At 49.6% G+C, this 26,717-nt stretch overlaps 7 protein-coding genes across 15 annotated transcripts; 4 read left to right on the top strand and 3 right to left on the bottom strand.

Moving 5' to 3' along the window:
* Window positions 1-2,078: 2,078 nt before the first annotated feature.
* On the top strand, window positions 2,079-6,014 carry LOC6739678. The gene is made up of 3 exons (XM_016172054.3): window positions 2,079-2,291; window positions 3,241-4,105; window positions 4,180-6,014. Exons 2-3 carry the CDS (start codon window positions 3,292-3,294, stop codon window positions 5,682-5,684), a joined length of 2,319 nt encoding a protein of 772 aa, XP_016036570.1. The 5' UTR covers window positions 2,079-2,291; window positions 3,241-3,291; the 3' UTR covers window positions 5,685-6,014.
* Window positions 6,015-6,072: 58 nt separating this feature from the next.
* Window positions 6,073-8,519, bottom strand: LOC6739682 (cysteine-rich hydrophobic domain-containing protein 2). Of its 2 annotated transcripts, XM_016172063.3 has the most exons (5): window positions 8,378-8,519; window positions 8,213-8,290; window positions 7,432-7,840; window positions 6,728-6,938; window positions 6,073-6,660 (listed from the first exon to the last, which is right to left on the bottom strand). In XM_016172063.3, the coding sequence occupies exons 3-5, from the start codon at window positions 7,557-7,559 to the stop codon at window positions 6,493-6,495; spliced, it is 507 nt and encodes a 168-aa protein (XP_016036569.1). In that variant the 5' UTR covers window positions 7,560-7,840; window positions 8,213-8,290; window positions 8,378-8,519; the 3' UTR covers window positions 6,073-6,492. The 2 variants fall into 2 exon arrangements, with proteins under 2 accessions (XP_016036569.1, XP_039150493.1); XM_039294559.2 differs by lacking the exon at window positions 8,213-8,290 and having other exon boundaries at window positions 8,378-8,511.
* Window positions 8,520-8,654: 135 nt separating this feature from the next.
* Window positions 8,655-9,548, bottom strand: LOC6739681 (short coiled-coil protein B). 2 transcript variants are annotated; one of them, XM_016172061.2, is made up of 3 exons: window positions 9,500-9,518; window positions 9,346-9,430; window positions 8,655-9,268 (listed from the first exon to the last, which is right to left on the bottom strand). In XM_016172061.2, the coding sequence occupies exons 2-3, from the start codon at window positions 9,398-9,400 to the stop codon at window positions 8,916-8,918; spliced, it is 408 nt and encodes a 135-aa protein (XP_016036567.1). In that variant the 5' UTR covers window positions 9,401-9,430; window positions 9,500-9,518; the 3' UTR covers window positions 8,655-8,915. The 2 variants fall into 2 exon arrangements, with proteins under 2 accessions (XP_016036567.1, XP_002076576.1); XM_002076540.4 differs by having other exon boundaries at window positions 9,346-9,548.
* Window positions 9,549-9,917: 369 nt separating this feature from the next.
* On the top strand, window positions 9,918-16,851 carry LOC27207840. 2 transcript variants are annotated; one of them, XM_039294548.2, is made up of 6 exons: window positions 9,918-10,043; window positions 10,104-10,212; window positions 10,282-10,382; window positions 11,014-12,064; window positions 12,822-14,420; window positions 14,489-16,851. In XM_039294548.2, exons 4-6 carry the CDS (start codon window positions 11,434-11,436, stop codon window positions 16,672-16,674), a joined length of 4,416 nt encoding a protein of 1,471 aa, XP_039150482.1. In that variant the 5' UTR covers window positions 9,918-10,043; window positions 10,104-10,212; window positions 10,282-10,382; window positions 11,014-11,433; the 3' UTR covers window positions 16,675-16,851. The 2 variants fall into 2 exon arrangements, with proteins under 2 accessions (XP_039150482.1, XP_016036565.1); XM_016172004.3 differs by lacking the exons at window positions 9,918-10,043; window positions 10,104-10,212; window positions 10,282-10,382 and adding an exon at window positions 10,743-10,816.
* On the bottom strand, window positions 16,616-18,018 carry LOC27208672. Its single transcript, XM_016184237.3, has 2 exons — window positions 17,228-18,018; window positions 16,616-17,179 (listed from the first exon to the last, which is right to left on the bottom strand). Exons 1-2 carry the CDS (start codon window positions 17,966-17,968, stop codon window positions 16,892-16,894), a joined length of 1,029 nt encoding a protein of 342 aa, XP_016036564.2. The 5' UTR covers window positions 17,969-18,018; the 3' UTR covers window positions 16,616-16,891.
* Window positions 17,984-18,778, top strand: LOC6739779. Its single transcript, XM_039295609.1, has 3 exons — window positions 17,984-18,004; window positions 18,058-18,465; window positions 18,518-18,778. The coding sequence occupies exons 1-3, from the start codon at window positions 17,984-17,986 to the stop codon at window positions 18,776-18,778; spliced, it is 690 nt and encodes a 229-aa protein (XP_039151543.1).
* Window positions 18,779-19,042: 264 nt separating this feature from the next.
* LOC6729839 (zinc finger MYM-type protein 3) lies at window positions 19,043-26,688 on the top strand. Of its 6 annotated transcripts, none has more exons than XM_016174586.3 (12): window positions 19,043-19,388; window positions 19,715-20,617; window positions 20,686-20,946; window positions 21,013-21,057; window positions 21,344-23,196; window positions 23,489-24,564; window positions 24,628-25,013; window positions 25,076-25,201; window positions 25,266-25,387; window positions 25,446-25,575; window positions 25,640-25,739; window positions 25,808-26,688. In XM_016174586.3, exons 2-12 carry the CDS (start codon window positions 19,774-19,776, stop codon window positions 25,980-25,982), a joined length of 5,118 nt encoding a protein of 1,705 aa, XP_016036563.1. In that variant the 5' UTR covers window positions 19,043-19,388; window positions 19,715-19,773; the 3' UTR covers window positions 25,983-26,688. The 6 variants fall into 6 exon arrangements, with proteins under 6 accessions (XP_016036563.1, XP_016036558.1, XP_016036562.1 ...); XM_016174581.3 differs by having other exon boundaries at window positions 19,043-19,430; window positions 21,347-23,196; XM_016174585.3 differs by having other exon boundaries at window positions 19,043-19,430.
* The last annotated feature ends 29 nt before the right edge of the window (window positions 26,689-26,717 follow it).

The raw sequence follows: 26,717 nt of genomic DNA, 5'->3' as shown, positions 1-26,717 counted from the left end.
GAGTGCTCCCTACAAAAATTTGTTCCATCAAACTGTACTATTAATTCAAAGTTCGATACGATAAGAAAATGCATGTGTTTGTGCACTGGGATTCGTTGCTTGCAAGGTTTGCTCGCGTTTTGTTTATTTATTTACATACATGAAATTCAGATAAAACGTGTGGATTTTCCTAGAACTGGTGCAATGCGTAATTAATGCAAAGAAGAGGCTTTCCGCATTTCCCAGCGCTGCGCTGCTCATCCATAGAACATAGCTGCAGCCGAGTTCAAGTTTCCTGTTCTGGCAGCGCTCCCAGTTTTTCAAACTCCAGCTTCCCCGCAACCCATCTTTTCGGTCCGCCCAATACTTGTAAATCTAGTTTCGTCTGACTTCAGCACATGGCTTTCAGATACGATACGAGATACAACCTCTTCGCATTCTCGGCATCTGCCACCCCGAAAACTTCAAGGAAGCTCGGCTGAATGCGAATTTTTTGAACCAGTATTCAGCAGGTCGCCTATGTACTCGGTGTACATGGAGTTCTTTTGCAGCAAAGGGGTAGTTTCTCACCTGTAAGAGGATTCACGAAAACCTTGTTTACCACACAGCTTGGCAGAAGCTCGATTTCCTACTGAGAATCCAATTTACAGTAGGCTCCCGTCGACAGGAACCTGAAATCGAATACCCAAAGGCCTAAGGAAATTCGATATCTTTGCTATTACACAAAAAAGCAAGTTATTACAGTGGAGTGCGATTATCTGCGTTCACTTTGACTACAGTGCGCACCAAAAGTAATCTCCCGCAAGAACTTTAAAAACCTATAGATAAATAAATTAAGTCGTGAGTTTCGCTTTATTTTTAAATACTATTAGACACAATAAATAGGTTTCTCAGTTGTCAAACGGGTTTAAGTCTCCAAAGTTTCGAACCTGCAAGCTAATTCTCAATAACTTTATCTACATTATTGAATTTAAAGATTAAAGATAGTCAGAAACTTTCCGCTCGAGTCTTCTTCACTTCACGGTGAATGGCAGTGGACGAGCGGAAAACAGAACTTGAAAAATCATTATACTCGATTTCAACATGTGTATACTACATTAAAACTGTAGCTTTTTGCAGTTTTTATTTGCTGTGTGTGTGTGTGCGCGCGAACCCATAAATTTATATATTCCCCGAAATAACCCCGTTCTTAAAAAAAGAGCGGAATAAAAACGTAAATGGCAGCGAAAGAAGAAAAGGCGAAATAAAAAATAATAGGCAACTGTCTCTCCGGCAATCTCTCGCAATCTCAAAAACAACTAGCGACCATAACCATTATTTGTACCTTCCGAATACGAATACGAATACAAGTACGAACACGAATATATAACGTCGCAGCGCACACGCACACCAGCACAGGTGGCCGTGTATATAGTTGGGTTTTTGTAGGCCCGTTCGTCGCTTTTTCGAGTTTTAAAAATTAGTATTGAAATCGTCGTTAACGGCGACGGTTTGCCTCAGTTTTGACGCTTGAAAACGGTCGTATTTTCCACTCTCTCGCCGCTCTCTCGCTGGTAAGTGTGTGTGCGGTGAGCGAGCGCGTGCATGTGTTTGTGTGCAAGGTGTTGCTCTGCTTGGGAAATAAATAGTTCAAGTCGAACTATTTGAAACTTATTGGCAGGCATGTGCATTAAGTTATCAACCGTTGCCATTAGCCGATTAGCGAAAAATGCCACACAAAATATCACTTGTCAATATAATGAATGTTAGTCACTGTGAAGGAAAGTTACGTTCTGTTTCTTTTTCTTGAAAAATTCTCAACTGCACATAACAAGCGTAAATTTGTTCGTCCCCGTGCGTGTGTGTGTGTGTGTGTGGGTGAGCCGAGCTGTGGCGAGAGCAAGACAGCGAGTTTAGTTTACTCTCTCGGCTCTCGCCAACCCGCACACCACCCCCCGCTCCATCTATCGGCTTATTATCGTATCTTTTTCATTACAGTGCTCTGCAGGCGATTTAAATTAAGTTGGCAATTACATTTCCATCTGGGAATTCAGTGGTTAGTGTGCCAGTTTGGAATTAGTTGGTTAATTGGGTCTGCCAAGGAAGAAGTCGCCTAGCAGAGCACACATCATGTGATATGTCATTCTGAAAGCTGCTTTTCTAACAACCCCCAACCACTGTGCGAATCTTGAGCCGTCGTCGTCGCTGGAAAAATACTCAAAATTTGAGATTCGATTCTAGTTTCAACCCGCCACTATGAATCTTTATATGTAACTTGCCCGCTTTCATTCATATTCGTTGTTCTGTACTGGCGGCGTATCATCCTCCGAATTGTACGATGCGTAATCGCTTCTTAAATTTGTATTTCTACGCTGTATTCGGTTTTCGGCATTCGACGCTATCTTGTTTACTTGCATTTGGAAATCACTATCTCGAAAATGTTCTGTTATTGAGCGTGTTCCACTTGCCACTTTGTCGCAGTGTATCTGTGTGCGGGAGAGTTCGTTTTTTACGTTCGCTTTTTGCTGCCATTATTCGTTTTGAAATAATCAAAATCGATAAAAATTATATATATATATACATATAAGTTTCCTCGCTTTAGATTTGTAAGCTCTTTTTCGTGCATTTATTTGGCTACGGTGAGCGTGTCGGTGAGCTGCCACCTTTGATGGGTTTCGATTTCGATTTCGGTTTCGGTTTGGTTTCGGAATGTGTTAAACAGTTGGAAACACGTCAACTTTACACAAACAAATGTGTATGTGCCAGTAAATATCGAGTTGGTGGTGGATTCTGAAGACGAAAACCGAAACCCAACCGAATCCACGACTGCCTAACTTTTGACACAAAAAGTCCAAAACTGGATTTTTTCGTTGGCTCGTAGCCAGCATTTTTTTTAACCATCTGCCAAGTGAACTTCCAGTGGGCAGAAGTATACATATCAAACGGAAGTCGATTTGCTGATTGAAAAGTTCGAATCCGAATCATAATTAATCAAGTTTTCCTGCAGTGAATCATCTGTTTAAAATACCTATGTGGTTTATGTAGCCTGCTTTTGGTATAAATAAAATTTGATTACTAAAACAAGATTGAAGTTGTAGTAATGTTTAGTCATAGAATGCCTACTATATGTATATGACTGACAAGGTGTTCAATGTCCAAAACCTCAATTTTCGAGTTTTCTAATACTGGTTATGACATCGGTTGTCAAATCAATATTTCGTGGTTTTCGAAAACAAATTTTAAAACTAATATTGGAATATTTTTTCGCTTGTTTTCCAACAGCATCGGGCATTTCGAACCTTGATCAAAGGGTCAACCTTGAGAGTCACATCCATGTTAATGCCACGGTACTTGGATAGCTCCTCGTCGTCTGGCAGTCACGGAGCTGCAGGAGCGACCAGCACCTCCACCTCTCCGCCGACGACGGTGGCCGCTCACACGAAGATGCGGCTGCTGAGCAAAGTGGAGCACAACATGCGTCAGAGCCAAGGTCACATCCAGAGCAACCAGAGCAACGCGAGCGGCCAGGACGTCAACCACCTCCTGCACACGGCCTCCACGGGCAACGGCGTGGTGGACGATGTCGACGGACTGCTGACGCCCATGCGCATTAAGGCACACATGTCGCCACCCTACTCCGCCGGCAGTTCGGTGAAGAGCGATTCCCTCGGCTATAGCCCTCGGCCGGAACGCAACCTGTGGAGCCGGGCAGAAATGCTGGAGATGCTGAGCATTATGCAGAATTTAAACGCCCTGGAGCAGCTAAGCGACCGGAACATGAAGAGCGAGCAGGTCTTCCGGCAGATCGAGGAGGTGATGCGCAGCAAGGGCTACGTGAAGAAGTCCAGCATTCAGATCTGGACAAAGTGGAAGTTCCTAAAGTCCACGTATAACACTACAACGCGCCAGGGTACTGGTGTGCCGAAGGTGGTGCCGGAGGAGGTTTACCGCGTGCTCTGCCGGATGTTAAGTGATGCAAATCATGGCGGCAGCAGCAGCAATGTCAACGGCAGCCTAAGTGAATGCGGCAATTCGATGGACAGTTCCAAGACGGCGGGCGATGATAACAAGGAGGATATTCTCGGAGTGGAGCATCCCATATTTGGCTTCCGACTGGGACCCATTAAGCCCGAGCCAATTGATATAGGTGAGTGGGCTTGTCTAAATGAATGTATGTTAAGAAAGTCATTACTGAGAACACGTACCATTCAATATTTGCAGGCTATGAGACGACCGAAAAACATGATATGGTTTCCGAGCCCGACATGGAGTCGTTCGACTACGAGGCTGGAAGCTCCCATGCCGACAACGCCGACCAGGAGGATGTGCCCCACTTGCCGTTTATAGTGTCCGTTAAGCATGAGCCCGACGTGGATCTGGGCATGGACACCACCAACACACCGCCGCCCACAGCGCCAGCCTCGCCTTCGCCGCCACCAGTAACTCTGGATGAGACCGAAGATGACAGCGTCTACTCATCCACGCCGGTGGCACCGCCTCCCCTGCGTGTGGCCTCCTTTGCTAAGGGCGAGTTGAGACGACCCACCCACGGCATCCTGCAGATCGACCGCCCGCCACCGACGCTTACTAAGATGGGACAGCAGCAGCCATCCAATCCGGGCCAGATGAGCCGATCCGTGCCGCTCCAGAGCACCAGCAGCATCAACTTTGTCCACCCACACAGCAAGTTAATGCTACCCAGAAGGCAGAATCCGAGTAGCAGTCAATCCGGGCTGCGACTGCCCAGGGATATCAGTGTCCAGTCGTCAGGAATGCGCATGAAGACGGTGCCAATGAGGGATACGGGCTACTCGCTGCGTCCGGAGCGTATGATTCACGACATCGATCAGTCCACGTCCAGTCCACCGCAGTCGCCGTCCCCAATGTCCAGTCTCCTGGGTCGCGGACCGCCACCAAAGTATCAGATGGCTGGGCAGCAGGCAGGTGCTTCCACCAGCAGACAGGCCCACATGATGTCTTCCCACCAGCTGACACCGCTGCAGCACCAACAGCTCCAGCCGCGAAAGCGTCGATTAGGCCAAAGTCCGGTGATGGGAATGCCCGTGCCGGTGAAACTGCAGCGCAGTAGTAATATGTACGGCTCAGCACCGAAAGACATCCGATCTCACCCTGCGGTTGGTGAGGAGAGCAAAAAGAAGTCCAGCGAGGAAGACACCAAGCAGCGCAGGAAGCGTCAGGACGAGCTGCTGGCCAAGGAACTCAGCCAACTGGCGTCTGCCATGCGCACGGCACAGAAGGAGATGTTGCAGGACTTCTTCCTGCAGCAGAAGGAGATCGCACGGCGGGAGCACGAGTTCCAGATGAAGCAGGACTCGTTGGTAATGCGGACGCTGCGCAGACAAACAGATGCGCTTGTGAGAACCGCCAACGAGCTGGTCAGTGGAGTTTCCGAGGCAGCTAAAATGGAGCCCGACGATAAGGATGGTGTCATTCCCGAAACTCAGATGCCGTTCGAGCCAGAAACCGAGCTTCAGACTCCGGAAAGCGAGGAGGACAATGAAGAAGGAGAAGGGTATGCGGACGATGATGTGCAGGAAACTATGGGAGAGCCAGAATATGAAGATGATGATTATGAGCACGATGAGGATGAGGAAGACGAAGGCGACGACGACGAGAACATGGCCAATGAGAGCGACCTGGAAATGTCCAATCTAGCCATGTCCGAGAGCTCCAACAATGCCGAAATCATTAGCGGAGAGCACTAGATGGCTAACTCCCAACTTCCTAACACATCGCCAAGTATTACCCCAAAAAGACAAACACCATTGTTAATACCGATTCATTCCAATCGCATTCCTTAAGCTATATATACTAAACATATATATATATATTCCTAGAGCCCGCGCATTGTTAAAAGACTTGATTATATTTAAGCATTAATACATAAATGAAACCTAAAGTAAATTAAAATGTATTTATTGTTCATCAACCGTCTATGCCCCAAAGTGCTGTATAGTTATTGAAACCACAAAATACTTAGGTAACCATATGATATATATCAAAATATATATGTACCTTGTACATGAACAGAAAAAGTGTGAATTTGTTCGGGTATCGAAAGTGGGCTTTGAATCCATAGTTAAAAAACACATATTTTCGAAATCACTGTAAATTTCCTAACACGAAATTTATTAAATAGTATTGCATTAGTTTGGGAAACAAATAAGAATTTACAACTAAACGAGAAACAGAAAAAGTAGAGCGCCCTAAAGTTACGAGAAATCAAACTTACCGCCTAGAGTTCTTGCAAAAATTTGTTTATAAACCGAACATGAAATAGTACTAGCTTAAAATGACAATCTGCGAGTGCACTAAATTAGGTAATGCCCAGTTTGTGTGCTGTGCCTGCGCCTGTCCTGTCCTATGGATTAGTGTACCTATACTCTCTGCTGATTAGCACGATCCGTAAACGCCTAAAGCAAAGTGTTAGCAGCTAGTGTTTATTTTACAATTACCATTACGACAACCCCGCGACCCTGTGGATACCACGCCCCTCCTCCTCCTCGACGGCACTTAGTCGGGCCGGTAGATGGGCGTTTTGGGTATAAATTCAATTAAAATAACATACTCCATCATGGAATTGGAATCACATTGTTGCTTATGCAGTCGCCAGTGCAGGCCCAGCTTATGATATAGATGATTGTTCTCCCATTCGAACAGCTTGTCCAGTGTGAGTTGTGTCTGCAAAAGTGAAAAAAGAGTTTAGGCTGGGATCATCACAGATTTTCCAGATTAATCTGAGGCTTACGCGTTTGCTGAGACAGATGACGGGCCAGAGGGAACAACCGAGCGTGCAGCAACAGCAGACGCAGCCGCAGAAGAGCCATTTGACGTTGACGGGCAGGGATTTCTTCAGCACTCCGTTGATCCGGCCCACCGTCGCCTTGAACTCCTCGGGAGCCACGCGCGACAGCAGACCGCAGGGAAACTCCGCGTTGAAACGGTTGCTCAGCCCAAATCTGCAAGTGTGCGTGTGAGAAAGTTACAATTCGTGTGCAGTGCAAGTGCAATTATTCTGCCCTGACTCATCTCTTATGCAACCTTCCTGTAATTGACTGCTGGGCAGCAAAGGCGCTCTTCCCCCGAAAATGGGGTCAAATAGCAGGGCAGGGCCTAGATCGAAATTGGGTGGCGTTAACCTTGAACTACTTTTTAAATAGGCTCATGCTTGTTTCAGACAAAACACTAATTCGTTATCTTGTCTGTACCTGAATATTCTGTTTGGGACATGTAGATAATCTATAGGATCTCTGTGGCAACCTATACTTTACAAAATGAAATACGTAATTCATTGTTTCACTACAGATTACTATGGCGTTTTAAAAGTTCTTTCACTATTACTTTGGCCCCAATTGTGCTGATAATGGTGTTGTCTTGCTGAATGAGGTTACATTCTTAACTACTCTAGCTATCTGCTTTTCCGCTTATCACTCAGTCCATAGACCCACTTACACCGTCATGTTGCCCGCGCCGCGTATGATGATGGGCTCCTGGACCGGCGCCACCGTTTGGTCCTGGAAGTGCTCCAGCTCGTCCAGCTGCTCATCCTCGTAGATGGCATCGAAGTCGGAGAAGGACATGGTTGGCCGTGCTTGCGGAGTTTGTGCCTATTATGGGGGGCTGATGGGGCGATGCCGCGAGAACGGATGACTAGGTGACCAGGGGGAACAGAGAAGAGCAGCGGGCGCTCCAGCTGTGTCGAGTGGGAGGTCAAAACATGTTGCTGTCTGCCGTCGCTGGCGGGTATCTGGGAGTTCCTTTAGAGCTGTCCTTCAATCTCAGATTGACACTGCTGCTTCCGCCATAAAATGTCGACGTCTGCCGCGTTTCCCAGTGATGCGATTATGACGTCTGGCTTCCTCTGTTGACGCAAATGAGTGGGTGAAGCGAGTGGCGGGGCGTTGGTGGGTGGCATTCAAAATAAAGTGCATATTAAAAAACAATAAATGCAACGCGTGTGCGTGTGTGTGTGTGGGGTCTTTCACAACACTGGCCGCAGTCTGCACTTTGTTGTTGCTTTTATCAACAAGAGCGAGCGGGAGGGGAAGATACAAAATACAAACTGCAAATACAAAGGAAGGCCAGCTAAATGTTTGCGTTCCATTAATGGCCACTAAAATTGGAATTTCCCACTCAAACAAATATCGTTAAAAGTAAAAACCACAGCGCAAATGTTTTGTTTTTCCCCACACACACACGCACAGATAGAGCACCAAATCACACACACACACACCTTGCAGCTTATTTCGCAATCACTTTTGTTGCACGTTCAGCTGTTCTGGTTTAAGCACGATCGGTTTTCTTGATTTTCCTGTAGTTTGGGACTGGTTTTGAAATGTTCCGAGCAGAGACTACGACTTATACACGCTTTCTACTTTTTTCGAATACGAAAACTCACTGCTCAATTTGTTGTTGCACGACCACGACGGACAGCTGGCCGACCAAAGTTGCCAATCCGTTGCGTTGGTGGCAGCTCGAAATTTTCAAATAAAGTGTACGCAGGTGTTTTTCTAATAATTGCTAAGATTTATACAAATAGACACATTTTATAATTTAATTAAAATGTCACTCTGTTGTAAGTTGTGCAATTCGATCATGGCTATTTAGTTAATCGACCCCTAAAAGCAGCTGGATTGGCAGTGCTGCCATCCCGTTTTTCTTTTCAAATCCTTTAATTGCGTGGGGTATTATTGATTTATTAATTATCTATATAAATTAATTACTTCTATGTATAAAATACATAGCGCGCCATAAGCTTAAGCCTAAACAAATACAAATTACAAATTCGACGATCGGGCAACTGAAATAACATTGCAATAGCTTAATTTCGAGTGTTACAGATTAAAATATACATATGTAGCTCTAGCGTGAACGAGAAGGCATATTTGAGAAGGTTTTTGGTTTCCAGTACCGGTGGGTCGATTGACTATAGAAGATTACTTCTTTTTGGCCGCACTGGGACTGGTGGACTGGAACACCGATGAAGCCGACATCAGGTTCTCGATGTACTGGCCGAGCACCTGGTTCTCGGAGCGCAGCTTGAGATTTTCCTCCTTGACCGAATCGACGCGTTGCGACAGGTCGTCCAGGGTGTTCTGCAGCTCCAGGACCTGTGTGATGAGGCGGGCCTTCTCCTCCCGATCGTCCTGGGCCATTTCCATGGCCTCCAGCGAATTGTGCGATGAATCTGGCGTGGAACTGCGGTTGGTGAACGAGGAGCGCAACGAGTCCATGGACCTCCCACTGGGCATTCGTCCCGTCGCCGGGGGCTCATCGTCCGGAATGACCACTGCATTTTTGGGGCGGATTAGCAATTGATAACATCATCACTCGGGACTCCACCCACTCCCTCCAATTTTCACTCACCCTGTGGATCCTCGTCCATGTTGGGAATGCTGTCGTCATTGTTTAACAGGGACATGGCTGGCAGTGTTCAGGGGTACTCTTTATTCTATAAAACTTTAACTCTATTAACTCTTGCCAAATTTCGCTTAACAATTGACACGAAAAATAAAACTACCCTTTGGAAAGTTGGCCAACACTAGCTGCCGGCGCTGCCGTTGTTTGGTATGTGCGGCGTTTTCCAGTACTAACAGAAGTTTAAGGAGAAGAAGAAGAAGCTGTATTTTGTAATCTTTTAACCAATATTTTAGATAAAGTTACTAAGTTAATGTGCGGTTTTAAATATCTACAACTATTCAGAGGCTAAACTTTTTTCGTTAAAAGTGTTCCGAGAAGGTAAGCAGCTGTGCTGGATATTGCAAAAATTTTCCTCTTCAGTTTTTTTATAATATTAGGCACACGTAAAGCCGTCGTTTGATAATTATTTATGCATTCAAGGCTTTAAGTAGCTTATTTATAAAACAGTTCGTACCAAACATGAAAGTCAGCGTTTATTGACCATTTTATTTCCGCCTTTTCAAAATAACCGACAACAGGCGCCCAAAATTCAACGAGCAGAGTTGCCACCTGAGCCGTTCGATCATAGAAATTAAAATACACACATGCTTTTGCAGTTTTTAATATTGTTGAACGACAGAACGCTTCCGTTTCGCTGGCAGTGGGTAATGTTTTGAGCTGCTTTAGTTTGCTTACCTGGTGAAAAATGTGCTTAAATTGTTCAGATTTTCCGCCCAATTTCGTTGGCCATTCGTTTATACGCCTGCATTGACGAGGTCGAACGAGCATTAACACCCTCGCAGCAACAAACTGCACTTCATACGGATAAAGCAGGTAAGCCTACATATCCTGGCCCACCTTTCGACACTCGCGACCTGACTTTCTGAACTTCTATCATTCCAGCCGTGTCCGGCAAGCCAACAGCATCTCGATATCCTGGTTTCCGCCTCCTCCGCGGCTGTACATTTCATTTCGCTCCGCGGGCTAAAACGAATCGCGTTCGGGTAAGTCAACAGTTGGATCCTGGCAGCGGAACCTGTAGACTCGCTGAAAGTGAAAAATGTAGAAGCATTCCATGGGCTCTTGTCCAAATTCCTTCCGAACCAAGATAAGAGGTTTCTGTTATTGTGACATTGGGTGGGCTGCTACGTAACATGGGACTGGGAGATCGGATCGGTTTGGCCATCAAGGGCTTGTGTATGTGGTCATGAGGTGGGATTCAAAGCCCCAAGGAGCTATTTATATGGTCAGGTCGTTTTTGAGATAACATAAATCTTTGGGCAGCATAACTAAAAATGGTATCAAAATTCAATATACGTGCAGTGTGGCCGTACCAGGGCAACGGGGTTTTGCCCAATGGCCGCGGGTAAATTGTAAAAGAAATTAAAGAAAAAGTAAGCGCGATAAACAGAAATATCAAGGAAAGAGAATTACACAGGTATAGTAACTAATAACTTTTAGCTGCTAAATATTTCCCTTTTTATTGGGCCAGATGGTGATTGGCATTCAACAGCATATATGCATACAAGTTGCAAATCAACTGCTACCTGATAGCTATTTTCTGATTACCATGCTTTTGCAGCTTTAAAACCCTTTTATTGCACCCAAAACTAAATCCAACTTAACCTTTTTCAGGTAATAACAAACCCAAGTAACCGTAAATATTTAAAACTAATTCGCAATCTTCGCACTTAAATACCTGTTGGTATATTATCAGAACCGAGAAACACGAACAATGAGTGCAAGGAAACGCGCGAAACAATAACATTAATTCAAAAACTTAAAAATTTCTGCGATTTCGATAAAAACAAAAGTGATCGAAGAATATACATATATAAAGCACAAATCGGGCCATCGAGAACATTACAAATTGCCAAATAGTTTTGTGAAAAGGGGGAATACAAAAAAATACTAAAGCCGGTGCGGAGTGTAAAATGCCAAAAACTTTTGTGCGCCTCAATGTACAAAAATTGTAAAGACTAGAATATAACTTCGATTTCCGCTGGTTAAAAATAAGAAACACAAATCCATAGCTCTAAGCCTAAACGACTCAAAATGCTGCCATTGTCGATGGCCAGTGCGGAGGCCAAGCAGCTCCAGCGCAATATATCATTGTCCATGTCGCCAGCGAATGGAGGAGCCATCTCTCCATCTACCGTGAATGGCAATGGTGTTGCCTGCGCCTCCGGCGGAAATCCAAATCCCAACAGCCTCCTCACACTGGCTCCGCGCAAGGAGGAGCTGCGCTTCCTGCCCCTCGCACCCATGGGCGGCAACAAGACCTGCAACATCACCATCAGCAATGTCCAGCCAATGAAATCCAAACTGAAGACGGTCAACATAGTGCCAAATTCCATAAAGTCCGCTGGAGCTGGTGCCACTGCCGGAGCAACAGATGCTCCCCTGTTCCAGCTGTTGCCATCGCCCATTAATCCCAGCCAACCGTTGGTGGCCATACTGGCCCCCAATCGCAAGACCACGCTGCTCGGCGGAGGTGCATCCAATGCCCAACCGGTGGTCATACGCTCCGGAACACCTTTGCAGAAGAACAGCCTTACCGTTGACACCAGCAAAAAGCCCATCCAGCCAGGAGGATCGGCTGCAGCAGTCGCCGTGGGAGGCGGAACTGGAGGAGCACCTTTAACGCTCGTGGGCAAAACGGCCGTTCCACCGAAAATACAAACGGGTGAGTGTAGGGTTTCGGTTTCGCCTTCTTCCGAGTTATGTAAGTTATGAGTTACAAGTGGGCTTCCCCAGTCTGAGAGGAAGAGGAAGAACAGATCCCCAGATCCGAGGCCAGTCGGAAAATGGGAAACACTCTTGCAGATGTGTGTGTGTGTGCTCGCGCGAGTGTGTGTGTGTGTGCGTGTGGGGTGCGGGGCAATCTTTATAGTTTACTTTCGTTGTTCACATCGCTCTGCGGGTTTAGTTTTTAGTTGTTGTTCGACTGCTGCACATTTCATAACACCAATTTAATAGGGTTTGTGTGCGTGTGCCATTTCGGAAAATAAGTTCCAAGCATCGAATTGGGTGGTTGCCATGTTCCATGGCTGGGGCGGTACGAATCGGAGAAGCAACACGAAGAACTTATTGCTATTTCCAATATATATGATGTATATATGCTGGCTTTATCAATAGCAGTATGCAAAAGGCGGGGTGCCAGCGAAAACGACAACAACAACAGCAGCACCAGCAAAGCGACACTGATGATGACGATCAGGTTTTTGCAGCTGCAATAAGAGGAGAAGATTTTGGATCAGCAGTGCCAGAGCGAAGTCGATCGGTGCGGTGGGGGTGCGGCGGTGCGGTGATCGGGTTCGGGTTCGGGTTCAATGGAGGATCCAATCGGATTGCCTTCGGGTGACTAATTAAAGAAAACTCAAAGCTAATTCGTGTCTCTATCTTTCTGCCTTTCTGCTCTCCATTTGGATGCAACCGTACAGCGGCACCTGTCCAGATTCCCAGCACGGGTCCGGGTGCGCAGGTCTCCCTGCTGGCCAATCCCCTCAAGCCACGTGCTCCACTCATACTCAGCAAGGTGGCGGTGGACAAGCTGCGTCTAAAGTTCAGCCAGGTCAAGAGCAACCCGAATGCACTCGTTCTCGGCAAGGCGAATAATGTGAAGAAACTTCTGACATCGCCGAACTCCAGTGGCGAGGATAAGATCAGGAGCACCCAGAACAACAACAAACTGAATACTAGTGCCAGCCAACTAAAACCAGTTGTGGCACCCAAAGCGGCGATGCCCATTGGCACGGAGGAGCCGACCACTAATAATAACAAAATGAGTCTGATTAAGGCCAAGCCCGCGGCCATCAAGACAGTGCCGCTGCCCAGCCAGGAAGCGCCCATTGTGCCGGCAGTGGCGCCTGTTGTTACAGCTCCAGAGAAGGTCGACGTTAAGCCCACTGCAAAGCCCTCAATCAAGACAACACCCAAACCAACTCCTAAACCTCTGGAGATTTCCGTAAATGGACAAGCCAAGGAGAAAAAGGCGCCTGCCAAGGAGCAGAAACAGAAGGCAATGGACAAACCACCGGTGGTCAAGGAAATCACTCAACGCCCGCCATCTGGGCCCAAGGAATTGCCCAAACTGAAGCGCTCGAAGTCCTTCGTGTCCAACCATCCCACTTCGCTAGTGGCCAATAACGAGCGACGTCACTCGGTGGCCATTATGGCCAAGGAGGTGGATGTGATCGAGCAGCCCACTGCGCCAATCGAGACCATCACCATTGAAGATGATGATGAGAGCGAGGAGGAGCAGCAGAAGCCGAAAATGAAGGAGTCGCCGAAGCAGAAGCCGGAAAAGGAGACGCCGAAGCAGAAGCAGATCACCATTCCCATTCTGCCCGCAGGGATAACCATTTCCACCACCACCAGTACGGCCAAGAAGAAGGCCGTGAGGAAGAACTCCTCCGTGACGACAATCTCTTCTAGTTCCAGCGACAGTTCGTCCAACAGCGATGTGGAGGAGGTGCCGGCCAAGAAAACCGAGAAGGAACTCAGCCGGCTGCCTGGCATAAGCATCATCAAGGCAGAATCTTTGCCACTGAGCAGGGAGGACTTTGAGCGCTCGTTGCGATGCGATGAGCAGGTGCCCCAGACTCCGCCCAAGTCCTCCGCCTCATCCTCTTGCGGCTCTTACGCATCGGAAACGTCGCCGCCGCCCAAACTCGCCGATCCGAAGCCATCAAGTCCACCTGCAAGGAATGGCAGGAAAGCCAACGACCATGATGCGTACCCACCTCCTGGCAGCAAGACCAATGGCTTTAAAAAGAGCATGATGCAGAACCTGAACATGCTGAAATGGCGCGGCCAGCAGCCGGCCAACCTGCAGAACTCCACCGTCCGGTTCGAGCTGAATGAGTTCAATTTTCTGCAGATAAACGAACGCTGCCAGCCACGCCAGGGTCCAGCTGCATACTTCGAGCGGCCTCTGTATGATCGTCCCGGCCGCAGGCCCTCGGGCTGCATCCATCCGCTGCTGTACTTGTGCCAGCGTTGCAATTGCCACGGACCCGCCGCCGACTTCCTGGCACCACGTGAGTAAAGAGAGCAGCTTCCAAAGTCCCTAAACTCTATATATATTATATATTATTTTTTGCCACAGATTTCTGCTCCGTTAACTGTGTGCGTCGATCGCAGAAGCGTCGTCTGCCGCAGAGTACGCAGAAGGAGAGCAAGATAAGCCGTACCCAACTAGAGCAAACAGCTGGAACAGCGCCAGATTTGCCACAAAAGCAGCAAACCAGCTACAAACCCCACAAATCTCTGTCTGCCATACAGGAACAGCTGCAGCAACGTCAAAAGGATAGGCCCAGAAAGCAATTCCGCTGGAGCGAGTACCTCAAGTCAAAGGGCAAGGATGTGGCAGCGCCCATCCACCTGTTCCTCAATCCGTTCCCCATCAGTCCCAACTGCTTCGAGCTCGGCATGAAGCTGGAGGCCATCGATCCGGAGAACTGCTCGCTCTTCTGTGTCTGCAGCATTGTCGAGGTGCGTGGCTATCGGCTGAAGCTAAGCTTCGACGGCTACTCCTCCATGTACGACTTCTGGGTGAACGCCGACTCCCAGGACATCTTTCCGCCAGGCTGGTGCGATGAGACCGCACGCGTTCTGCAGGCGCCCAAGGACTATAACTCGGAGCGGTTCAGTTGGAGCCGCTACTTGGTTAAAACGGGCTGCAAGGCAGCTCCGCGGGCGCTCTTTGGTCATCTGAATATGCAGCAGCAGATGGATGTGCGCAACGGCTTTGCTGTGGGCATGCATCTCGAGGCGGAGGACCTGAACGACACGGGAAAGATTTGTGTGGCCACAGTGACGGATATTCTGGACGAGCGCATTCGAGTCCACTTCGACGGCTGGGATGACTGCTACGACCTGTGGGTACACATCACCTCACCGTACATCCATCCCTGCGGCTGGCACGAGGGACGCCAGCAGTTGATCGTTCCGCCGAACTACCAGAGGTCTGTCTTCATTTGGGATGACTACATATCAGAGGTTGGTGGAATGGCCGCCTCCAAGGAGCTGTTCACACCACGCCAGCCAATGGAGTACCAGGAACGCATGAAACTGGAGGTGGTGGACCAGCGTAATCCCTGCCTGATTCGTCCGGCCACAGTGGTGACGCGGAAGGGCTACCGGGTTCAGCTGCACCTGGACTGCTGGCCCACGGAGTACTACTTCTGGCTGGAGGACGACAGTCCCGATCTGCACCCCATCGGCTGGTGCGAGGCCACCTCGCACGAACTGGAAACACCGCCTGGCTATCTTCAGCCTAAGTCCGTGATGCCCTGCGATGTGGAGGGATGTCGGGGCTTTGGCAACGCCAAGCGCTTCAACCTCAACGTCCATGCTTTGCGGGAATGCTGTCCGTATGCGCCGGAGAATTGGCGTCAGTGGCGCTCCAAGACGGTGAAGCCGCCGCGTGTGGCGCCCGAGAATATCAGACGTGGATGGGCGAAGAAAGCAAAGCGAGCCAGTTCGGAGGCCAAGCAAGCCATTAAGGAGGACTCCCAGCTAGAGATTGTCCAGCCGAAGGTCGCGGAAAAGGTGCAAGCCAAGCGAAAGACGCCTCCATGTGAGGAGAAGGTTGTGAAAAAGCAGAAGCAGGAGGATGCGGAGCAGGTGCCGGATGAACGCTCCCTGGCCATAGCCAGCACCTTTGTGAAGGACTACGGACCACAGTTCCTGCCAAACTATCGCCTCTGGCAGCTCAACAGCGGCTTCCAATTGGACGACGTGCGAACCAATCCGCTCCACTGGACCAGCTGGGATGTGTGCGAGTACTTAGAGCGTGCCCTGGATTCCACCGACATTGCCAAGCTGATCTTCGAGCAGGACATCGACGGCAGGGCGTTGCTGATGCTGGGGCGCAAGGAGTTGGAAAAGTACCTGAAACTCAAAGTGGGCCCGGCCGTGAAGCTCTACTCCCTGATTCTGAATCTGCGTATCGCGGTCATCTGCAAGTTTGATTCCAATAACATCGAACTGGAGAGCAATACTGCTGATCCGATTCTGAGGGAGATGAATACACCTGTTCCTGCGATAAAGCAGCTGCCGGAGCAGTCCCAGAGCAACGGCTACAAGGCGGACCACGACCAGGAGCTCTCCGAGAGCGCGGACGACGAGGACGACGAAGACGAGATGCTTGACAGCGATGACTTTCTCAGCGTTAAGCCGAGCTCCCTGGTCATTGACGAGGACGCCGATGGTGATGGCGATTGTGAATCCGACGGCGATGTGGAGATGGTGCCGCTGGAAGTGCGCACGCCCTTGCGCTCGTCCTCCTAGGACTCCTACGATACCAGGCATACCGCTTCCGTTGATTGATTTATAAGATTTTGTTGCACCGGCTTCGGCCCCTTCGGGTATTATGTTTATAGGTAGTATTTATTCTTTAAGCCGATATGAACTCGATTTGTTTGTTTTTCGATTCCTCATCCAATAAATGATCCCTCTAGATATGTACACCATCCTGACTATTTTCTTGGGTAAACAAACAACCTACCTATTCCTCCGGCGAAGGTTCGGGTTCTGCGGGCACAACTATGGTGCCATCCACTTCGAAGAGAACATGGCCGAACAACTGGGTCACCTCAACGAGCTGCTGGAACTGCTCCATGTTCTCGTAGCGCAGGTTGTTCACCTCCTGGTAGTTCTTCAGCGAGGTCAGCAGTTCGTGATCGGAGAGATCTCCATCCTTTTTCAGGATTATCATCAGAGCCTTCAGCTCCTTTACACTCAGCTTAAGGAACGAGTTGTCCTCGAGCACCTGGGTGGCTACGGGAAGAATTTTCTGGAAAGGCATGGGGATTAAGGGAGATAAAAGTGTGGAAATTCATACTTTCGCCACGAGATCCATCAGTGCCGGATGGTGGTGCTCGCTGGCCAGTTGGAAGACTTGCAGAACCACCTCCATAGGCCACTCCTGGTGGGCCAGCTTGTCGATGTAGCAGTCGATGAAGTCCAGCATCTCGTAGCGCTCGGCCAGCAGCATGAGGTCACCGCACATGTCAATGGTCAACGCATTGCACACCTCGTACGTGTAGATGTAGAGGAGCAGCGCCTCGTAGGCGGTGGGAGATGCGTCGTCCACGCTGATCACTCGCTTGTTCTTCTGGAACTCGGGATCCCTGATCAGGCGCTCGAACTCCGCGGAGGCGGAGATGAGCATCACCTGGTGGCAGCGGAAGATGCATGGACAACGCTTGCCCTCCTTCAACTTGTCCGGTTGCGAAACATGGAGCTCGCAGTCCGACTTTTGGCCATTTCGCAACAGGTCCAGGCGACGTAGCTTGCAGTTCATAGTGACTGGGGATTTTTTGGGGGCTTTGCTCTCACATAGCACAAAATTTGGAATTCGAAATTGGGGTTCCCCTGGCAGGAATGTCAGACTCTGAGAAGGAGGCCGCCGGCAAAGCCCTCCAGGGAAGCACCAATCGGTGGGCAGACCTGGAGGAGGAGGATGAGGCGGACGCCCAGGGAGGGATCCAGAACTTGAAACCAGTGCGCAGTTCCAGCTTGGGACCGGAACTCGTGGTGCCCAGAACGACAGTTGCATCGAATGTTGAGGAGGATTTCCCATTGGGTTCTCCAAATGATGGATCCAAGCGCGCGACAAGTAGAAACCGCCGACTGGAATACTTTCGCAGTGGAGCCGATGCCGATTGCCAGGTGCACGTCCTGAGCAACTGCCCTCAATCCGATGAGCCGGCGGCCAGTGTGTGCTACAAGAAGTTTGGCTGCCATCGGATCTTCCTGGCCACCGCCTCCGACAAACTGGAGCAGGACGTGTACCAGAACAAAGACTGGAACGGCGTACTCCAGATAAATGGGGTTTCGCCCGAGAGCGTGGAGATCTTCCTGGAGTTCATATACACCTTCGAGGTGACCTCGCCGCTGGTCCAGCTGAAGCTGGTGGGGGATATATTCATCCTGTCCTGCGCCTACAACATGCCGGAGCTCCTCCGCTCCTTTGCCGAGAAACTGAAGGAGCAGGAATGGCCTCTGGATGACATCTTCCCGGCCTTCGACCTGGCATTCCGGCATAACATCATCGATGTGGAGCGCGTTTGCATCGAGGTGAGTAGATTGGAATACACAATGGAGTCTTACTAACTTAGTTATCCTTTAGAAAATCATAGAGGAAGGCGCATCTTTGATCCAGGAACCCAGTTTGATGAAACTCCCGGTCTATGCCCTAAACTTCGCAATCCAGCACTGGCTGGTGACGGATGCAGTGCCTCCAGATGAGCTCATCAATATTTTGAAGCAGTACCAGGAGATGAATGAGATTACATTCGCCAACACGCAAAAATTTCCGCATTTCACCAAGATTATCAAGTATTTCCCCAATGTTCTACTGGACGCCGAAGGATTCATCAATCAAAACTAGAAAACTAAGTGGAACCCCCAAAGCTTCGCGCATAAAAACCCAAGAATTTTTGAAAATAATGCAATAAAATATTAGCCTCCAATAGATTTGTATTGCGTATCTTTTGCATATGGCAAACTGGAAGCTCATCTAAGGACTAAGTTATAATATTCAATAATTTCCTATTGAATAAAAGCGACCAAAATTATAGATGCATTTTTCAAAAAGTTAAACGGGCAGTGCTGCCAACCGGTTGCACCACCCACGACGGTATTTTCGAATGCGCCATTTTCGGTATTTTCCGGCAGATACCAGCCAAGAAGCGAACGCGTTATGCGAGGGCCGCATTTGGTACACTGGTGCGCCATTTTACTCGCATAAAGCCGAAAATTCACACAGTGGCCAGAAAGCGAAAAATTGCACAGTGCAAAAAGGTGTTTGGTAATTGATGAAAAGTTTTGCGCGTACCGTGAACCGACCGTTAATGATGTGCCCGCACGCGCAGCGGTGAAAGGCAGTTAATTCGCCTGTGGAGACGCGCTCACCACAACAAACTCGTGCTGTCCGAAAAAAAAAGTCGGCGCTCGGATTGCGGATTATCGAAGTACCGTACGGCAAGGCAGCAAAAAAAGTACGGAAAAGCCGCCCATGCAACGCGGCCAAAAAAGATAATGCAAGTGCAGTAATATTAATTGCCTGGCAGAGCGGCGCATACAGACACACTCCTCCTTTTTTTCCCCCCTTTTTTTTCTCTCTGGAGGCGCATGTTTTGTTTTTTCGTGCACTGTACCGTGGGCTCGGTGTGTGTTTGTGTGCGTCGGTGTGCCTGTGCGTGTGTGTGTACACATTTTAGGCGGCAATGGTGTGGGGCCCTGGCCAGCCGATAGTCCGCCGCGCCGCGAATGTTATCGATAGAAGAGCCCTAACCATTTGTTGTTTGTTTTCCTATTGTTGCAGTTTTCATGTCTATATAAACAAACGCATAGCGAAAGTCGGTTAAAAAATCAAGCAGCGAAATGGAGGAGATATCCAGTTTGGACTCGTTCGGCGCCGATTCCAATGCGCGACCGGAGTCGGCCACCCCTAGGTCGGAGGAACAACAGGATCAAGATCGAGAACAGACTACGGCGACAGCCAGTGAAACTCTGGATACGCCCGCCTCGCCACCAGCGGAGGATGCAGCTGCACAGGAAAGCAAACCGCCAACGGGCGACGCCGCCAAGGAGGGGGATGACGACTTCGAACAGATCTCCGAGGGATCACTTGACGCCGATGATAACCAGTCGCGGGATAAGGCGGCCAGTACACCAGCGGATCCCGTGGATGCGGAGGAGCCCGCTGAGGAGCCAACGCCCAACGAGGAGCCTCAAGGCGGTGAGGATGAGCAGCCACAAACAGAAGCCGTCAGGGTAGATCCACAGGAAGAGCCAGAGGAGGCGGAGGAGGAGACTGATGCTCTCCAGGCCACTGCGGAGGAGGTGGAGGCAGCTGCTGCCGAAGCAGACGCTGTCGACGGCGGTCCCGCTTCACCCGAGGCAATGGATGTGGATGAAGGGGAAGGCGAGGCGGATGCAGAAGGTGAAGCTGAGCAGGAAGCAGAAGACGACGCAGCTCTGGAGCGAGAGGCGGCAGATGATGTAGATATGCAGTCCGTGGGCGCAGACTCACACCAGGCGGAGGATGCAGAGCCACCGGAGGGCCGGGATGAGGTGGACACAAGCCTAGAGGAACAGGACAATGGCCACGATCCTGAGAAAGATGCGCCCGCCGATGAAGATGATCCGGATGCAGAAGGAGATGCGGAATCGGAGCAGGTGGATGAAAATGCGGAGGAAACCGGTGAAGCCGAACATGGGGATGGTAAGTCTTAGTACTTCTTTGATGAATGTTTATGAAAAGACTTAATGAATGAACTATCTACATTACAGACACAGTGGAAAATGTTTTGGAGCCAGAGGAATCAGATGTTTGCCTCATTCCCGACGATCAAGAGACGGAAGTGACTGAAGCTGAAAAGGAACTGGCCCGCGAGAACGCCGAGAAGGCCGCCGAAGAGGAGGAAGCCGAGGAGCGGCAAGCCAAGACTCCCGATAACGATGGAAAGTCCCCTGCAGATGCCGCCGCCGATGCAGAAGACGACAGTGCAGCTGCCGTTGACGCCACCGACGAATCCCCAACCACGCCAACAGGTAAGTGCTCCACACTTAGACTTGAAATGCCCTATCCCACATCTACTCTATCGATTTTGCCTGCAGATGCTCAAGCTGGAGCTAAGTCGGCGGCAACAGGCATTGCAGAAGGTGAGCAGATTGGGTTCATTCCTGGGCAAAACTCACTAACTGCTTTATTCAACTGCATTCTATTGTTTTAATTCTTGCTTTAAATTTAGTTTGTTATTACAAAAATGGCTTCGAGCATACGAAATGATTGCTTTTGAAAAAAAAAAAAATTCAGTTTGACCCTTAGTTTGTAGTTTATCTATGAATTCGCATTTATATTGGTTGCCTATGCTTATTTGCAACACGAAATTGAATGATCCACCTGTTGCTTGTGCCTAAACTAATGAAAATCCCCTTTTCCTGCCAGCAGATGGAGTAGATGCAGCAGCTAACGAAGAGGAGGCCGGTGGCGATGTTCCCGATCCCGACGAGCCCACAGCCGAGGAATCCTCCAGTGCCGGAGCGGGTGAACCTGGTTCCACGCCGAAAATCATCATTAGTTGGATCGTTGGCAGCGTACAGAAGTGCAAACAGTGCGGCGATGAAAAAAATTGTGGGTTCCGGTATAGGAGTCCAGAGGAGACAGAAGAAAAGGATAAGGAGAAGGAAAAGGATAAGGCAGAGGAGAACGCTGAGGAGGAGGAGGAGGAGGCTCGGCAAAAGCCTGCTGCTCCCAGCGGGTTCGAGTACATCTGCGACACCGCCTGTGTCGACGCCCTGCTAGACGATCAACCCGGCAAGTACTTTGTGCGCCGCAAGAAGTTCCTGGTCGAGGAAGTGGTTCGAGAAGAAGGCGCCGACGAAGCGGAGGCGAGCGCTGATGGCGAGGGCGAAGATGCCGAGGAGGAAGCTACTCCAGCCAACACGCAAGATTGCCTGCAATGCAAGGATAAGATGCGGTGCAAGTACTTCATCAAGCAGGACCAGGACTGCTTCTACATCTGCAATGACGATTGTTTCAATCTGCTCAACGCTGAGGAGCCAGAGAAATTCAAGCTGAAGCGGCATTCGATTCGAGTGCGCAACATTGGGGCCACAACGCTACAGCCACCACAAAACTCGCCCAGCAAACGGACCGACGGCAGCGTGGTGGCCCGCACGGTGGAGGAGGCAGAGACGGCGCGCCTGGACAGGATCGAAAGCTTTCGAAGGCGCTGCGCCGACTGCGAGGCGGATATCAATACGGACGAGAAGCAGCTCATGTGGGAGACCATGGACTTCTGCAATGAGGTGTGCCTGGGCAGCTATCAGCGCACCATTGGCTCCACCTGCGAGACCTGCAAGCAGGAGGTGAGCTCCATAGCGCTTGGCAAGTACTGCGTGCGATTCGGTTTCGATGTGCGGCAGTTCTGCTGCGCCGGCTGCCTTAACACCTTTAAGAAGGGTCTAAAGACGTGCTCCTGCTGCCAGAAGGACATCAGCGGCGGGCAGGAGGGATTCCTCGCCCCGGTGGGTGACAAGGATCAGTTCAAGGACTTCTGCTCGCAACCCTGCCTCCGTCGCTACGAAAGCATGTGCAATCCTCGACGAAAACTGCGCACCGATGTCTGCGGTGTGTGCAACAACCAGAAACCAGTGAGGGTGGAGATGCTGCTGGAGGACAGAGAGCACTACTTCTGCTCGAATCCCTGCTTCTCGGCCTTTAAGTTTGTGAGCAACGTGAACGCCGATCCGTGCGCCATGTGCTCCAAATACTTTGAGCGGCGGAGCGCCGAGTCCTACACCATCTACAACGAACAGCAGTCACCGAAGGTCTTCTGCTCTCGGGTCTGCATCAACGTGTACATCATCGTCAACAGGCACATCGTCTCCTGCCAGTGGTGCAAGGTGAAGAAGTACAACTTTGACATGATCTACCAGATTGGTGGGCCGCACGATCAGGAGACGCTCACCTGCTCCATCAACTGCCTGACCATGCACGGCGTTAGCTGCAACATCTCCGCCAGGGCGGTGACCAAATGCGACAATTGCTCCAACTTCAATACGCCCCAGTATCATTTGACCATGTCGGATGCTTCCATGCGCAACTTCTGCACCTACCAGTGTGTGATGCAGTTCCAGAATCAGTTCGCCCGCGCTCCCCTCACGCTGGACAGCGACCTGCCGCCCAGCAGCAGCCCCGGCAGCTCCAAGTCCCAGCAGCAATCCAATCGAGGCAGCAAGAACGCGGCACCATTTCCCACGGGTCTGCCCAAACGTGTCAAACTGAAGCTCTCCCACGTGAGTCAAAAACTAAATAATAAACTAAAAGGGTATACACTCTGTTTTTTTTTTTAATTTTACAAACTAATAGTAGCCATGCAATAAGTGTTAAAATATTAAACATAAACGAAGTGTTTTTTGGAGTTACCTGCTCGCTTGATTATTAATCCATTTACTTCAATTTGGCTTTCAATTCAAGTTTCAATTGCAATCTTAATTTCATTCAATGCACATTAAAATAAAAAATAACGTAAATTAATTAATTATCATACCTACGTTTTATATAATTAATGTCCCCCGGTAATTGCAGACTGGAAAAGGTGGCGTTGGAGGCAAGAAATCCGGCTCGGGCACCATGCTACCGGTTATATCCACGGTGCAATCGCTCGCCAGCGGCGAAACCGAAGCCCGGATTGGCAATCTGACGGTTCGTCGGAAGCGTGGACGTCCCCGGGAATCGGGAACCTCATCCCCGCCGCTGTCCATGCCGGGTGTCCATCCGCCAGCACCGCGAGGAAGGCCACGCAAGCACGTTGTGGACTACTCGGCGCGTTCACCATCGCCCACTATGTCAGGCGGCAGCTCCCACATGGGCATTCCAGGCAGGCGAAATACTACCACGACTATGGACTTCGGGCCGGCTACGGTAACGGAGACCAAGATCATCACAGTGCCACCATATCCCAAGTCTGTGCGAAACGTGAACATAAGCTGTAAGCCCTTAACGGTGACCCAGGGCGAGCAGTGTAGTCCGGATGTGCGGGATTGCGCCACCCAGACGGAGAAGGACTACTCCAACAAGGTGCTCATCCCGGTTCCGGTGCCCATCTTCGTGCCGCAACCCATGTACATGTACTCGGCTCCGTTCCCCGTACCAGTGCCCATTCCGCTGCCAATCCCGGTGCCTATTTTCATACCCACCACGCGCAACACGGCGCAAGGTATTCTTAAGGAGATCAAAAAGATACAGGACAAGATGCCAGAGGATCCTCTGGAGGCGGAGTTGCTTATGATGGCCGAGATGGTGGCAGAGGAGAAGCACGAATCGGACTCCGATTCGGACAACGAGATCAAGCCGGATCCGGGCCTGGTCACTCTGCAGTACCAGAACACCCTCGAGTCCGTCGCCCAGCAGCAGCAACAACAGCAAGTGGTGGACGTCAGCGGAGCCGGACATAATCCCTACGGCGACGATATGCTGCAGATAGCCCTCAAGATGGCCACAGGCGACTACGACAATCATCACCAGACCTCGACGGTGGATCTGGAAACGTCGATGACGGCGAATACGATCAGCAGCCAGTCGCCGATGGGTCACGACGGCATGGGTCAAATGGGAGTACATCATCTCGACCAGCAGCATCACATGCTTGATGCCACGCAGCGGTGAGTTAAGAGGGATGGCAATCAGAGATCAATACTCATGTACTTCAATTGTATTACTTTCAGAACACCACGTGGACGCAAGCGCGGCGTAGGCGTCGTCATGGACACACCCAACCGCAATAGCCGCTCGCCGGTGAAGAGGCAGCGCGGCGGCGAGATGGATCACTCGGCCCTGCAGCAGCAGTCGCAGCAGGCACAGCAGCCGCAGGAGAAGCCCGACGCCCAGATGTTCCTGAAATACACCTTCGGGGTGAACGCATGGAAGCAGTGGGTGATGACCAAGAACGCGGACATCGAGAAGAGCTCCATGCGCCGGCGGCCCTTCAAGACGGAGCTGCTTCAAATGACCGCCGACGAGTTGAACTACTCGCTTTGCCTCTTCGTCAAGGAAGTGCGCAAGCCCAACGGGACGGAATACGCGCCGGACACCATCTACTACCTTGTGTTGGGTATGTAGTTACTCCGGGCTTACACATGTACCATTTGATTTTATTCGAATCTCTTTCTTCAGGCATTCAGCAATATCTGTATGTGAATGGACGCATAGACAACATATTCTATGATCCGTACTACGAGCGGTTTACCGAGTGCCTTGACGAGGTGGCGCGCAAGTTCTCCGTGCTTTACAACGATTCGCGTAAGTTGAATCAACTTGAAATGAGCCAGTTCCAGCGTAATCGCATCTTTATACACCTTCACAGAATACATTGTCACTCGCGTGGAGGAGGAGCACTTGTGGGAGTGCAAGCAACTGGGCGCCCATTCGCCGCATGTTCTGCTGAGCACGCTGATGTTCTTTAACACCAAGCACTTCAATCTGACGGTAGGAGTAAACGATGATGCGTTTGTTGACCTGCGCTAAATTCCGTTTGGTTTTTCAGACCGTGGAGGAGCACATGCAGTTATCCTTCTCGCACATAATGAAGCACTGGAAGCGCTCATCACAGAATTCAAAAGTTCCTGGCTCACGAAACGTGCTCTTACGATTCTATCCACCGCAGGCGGGTCTGGGTAAGTCCTCAACTTTGCTTGGGATGCACAGAAACTGAGCTCTTTCTTGCCTTTTTTCAAACAGATGCCAATCCGCGGAAGAAGAAAGTCTACGAGCAGCAGGAGAATGAGGAGAATCCGCTGCGCTGTCCCGTCCGCCTTTACGAATTTTATCTCTCCAAATGGTTAGTTAGTATGCATGAATACCTAATGGCATAGATTGCTTATCGTTGTACGTACGTTTGTTTAACAGCCCGGAGAGCGTGAAGACCCGCAACGATGTCTTTTATCTGCAGCCGGAGCGCTCGTGTGTGCCCGACTCGCCGGTTTGGTACTCGACGCAGGCTCTGGGGCAGGACGCACTGCAGCGGATGCTGCACCGCGTCAAGATGGTCAAGGAAATCAACATAGCGCTACTAACGACTTAATGTTTAGTTAGGCAGTTATATCATTGTGTACGCGCACGGCTTGTCCTGCAATGACACCCGGAGGACGATTCTTCGGCTTGGTGCTTAGCACATGTTTGTTTGCGGGCAAAACCAAATAGGACTAACCTAGGAGCGAGAGTTGTGCTATATTATAAATTGTTTTAAACTTATTTGTACGCCTATTTCGATTGTCTCCAGTTGCGATAAGGTTGATGGAGGTGACCTTGTATAAAATGTGAACGCCAACCAAGCACATCTCACTTTCGATTGACTAAACTTAATCTAGGAATCAACAAATCCGAGCAGCAATACACACAACTAAACTTAACACCCACTCACACACGCACACGCACACTCATGTAGACACCCGAGACATTTTCATTAGTTTTAGGATGGTAAGATCGTAAGCCAGACAACCAGGCATCTTTAGTCATTACTTAGATTGTTTAGGCGATAAGGCAAGAGCGATGTGGTGCCCGGCCGGATAAACGGATGCGGATGCGGATAAGTGCATGTATGTATGTACATAGATTGACGATGGATGACCAGACAATGTGTACCATGTGGGCTGTACATAGGATGCGAACCTTAACAATTAGCCGCGCTGTTGTTGTAAGTGTTGAATTGTAAAATGCTGTACACCTTAACTGCAAGATCGAAGTGCATGTACATGTCTATATATAAATACATACATACTTTCAATGAATCCAGATGGTTTTTATTTGCTCAAAATTG

The sequence above is a fragment of the Drosophila simulans genome, chromosome 3R (genome assembly GCF_016746395.2).
Source record: "Drosophila simulans strain w501 chromosome 3R, Prin_Dsim_3.1, whole genome shotgun sequence".
In the NCBI taxonomy this organism is placed as follows: Eukaryota; Metazoa; Arthropoda; class Insecta; order Diptera; family Drosophilidae; genus Drosophila; species Drosophila simulans.
Note: the sequence above shows the minus strand (reverse complement) of the source record. Positions and strands in the feature narration are given on the sequence as shown.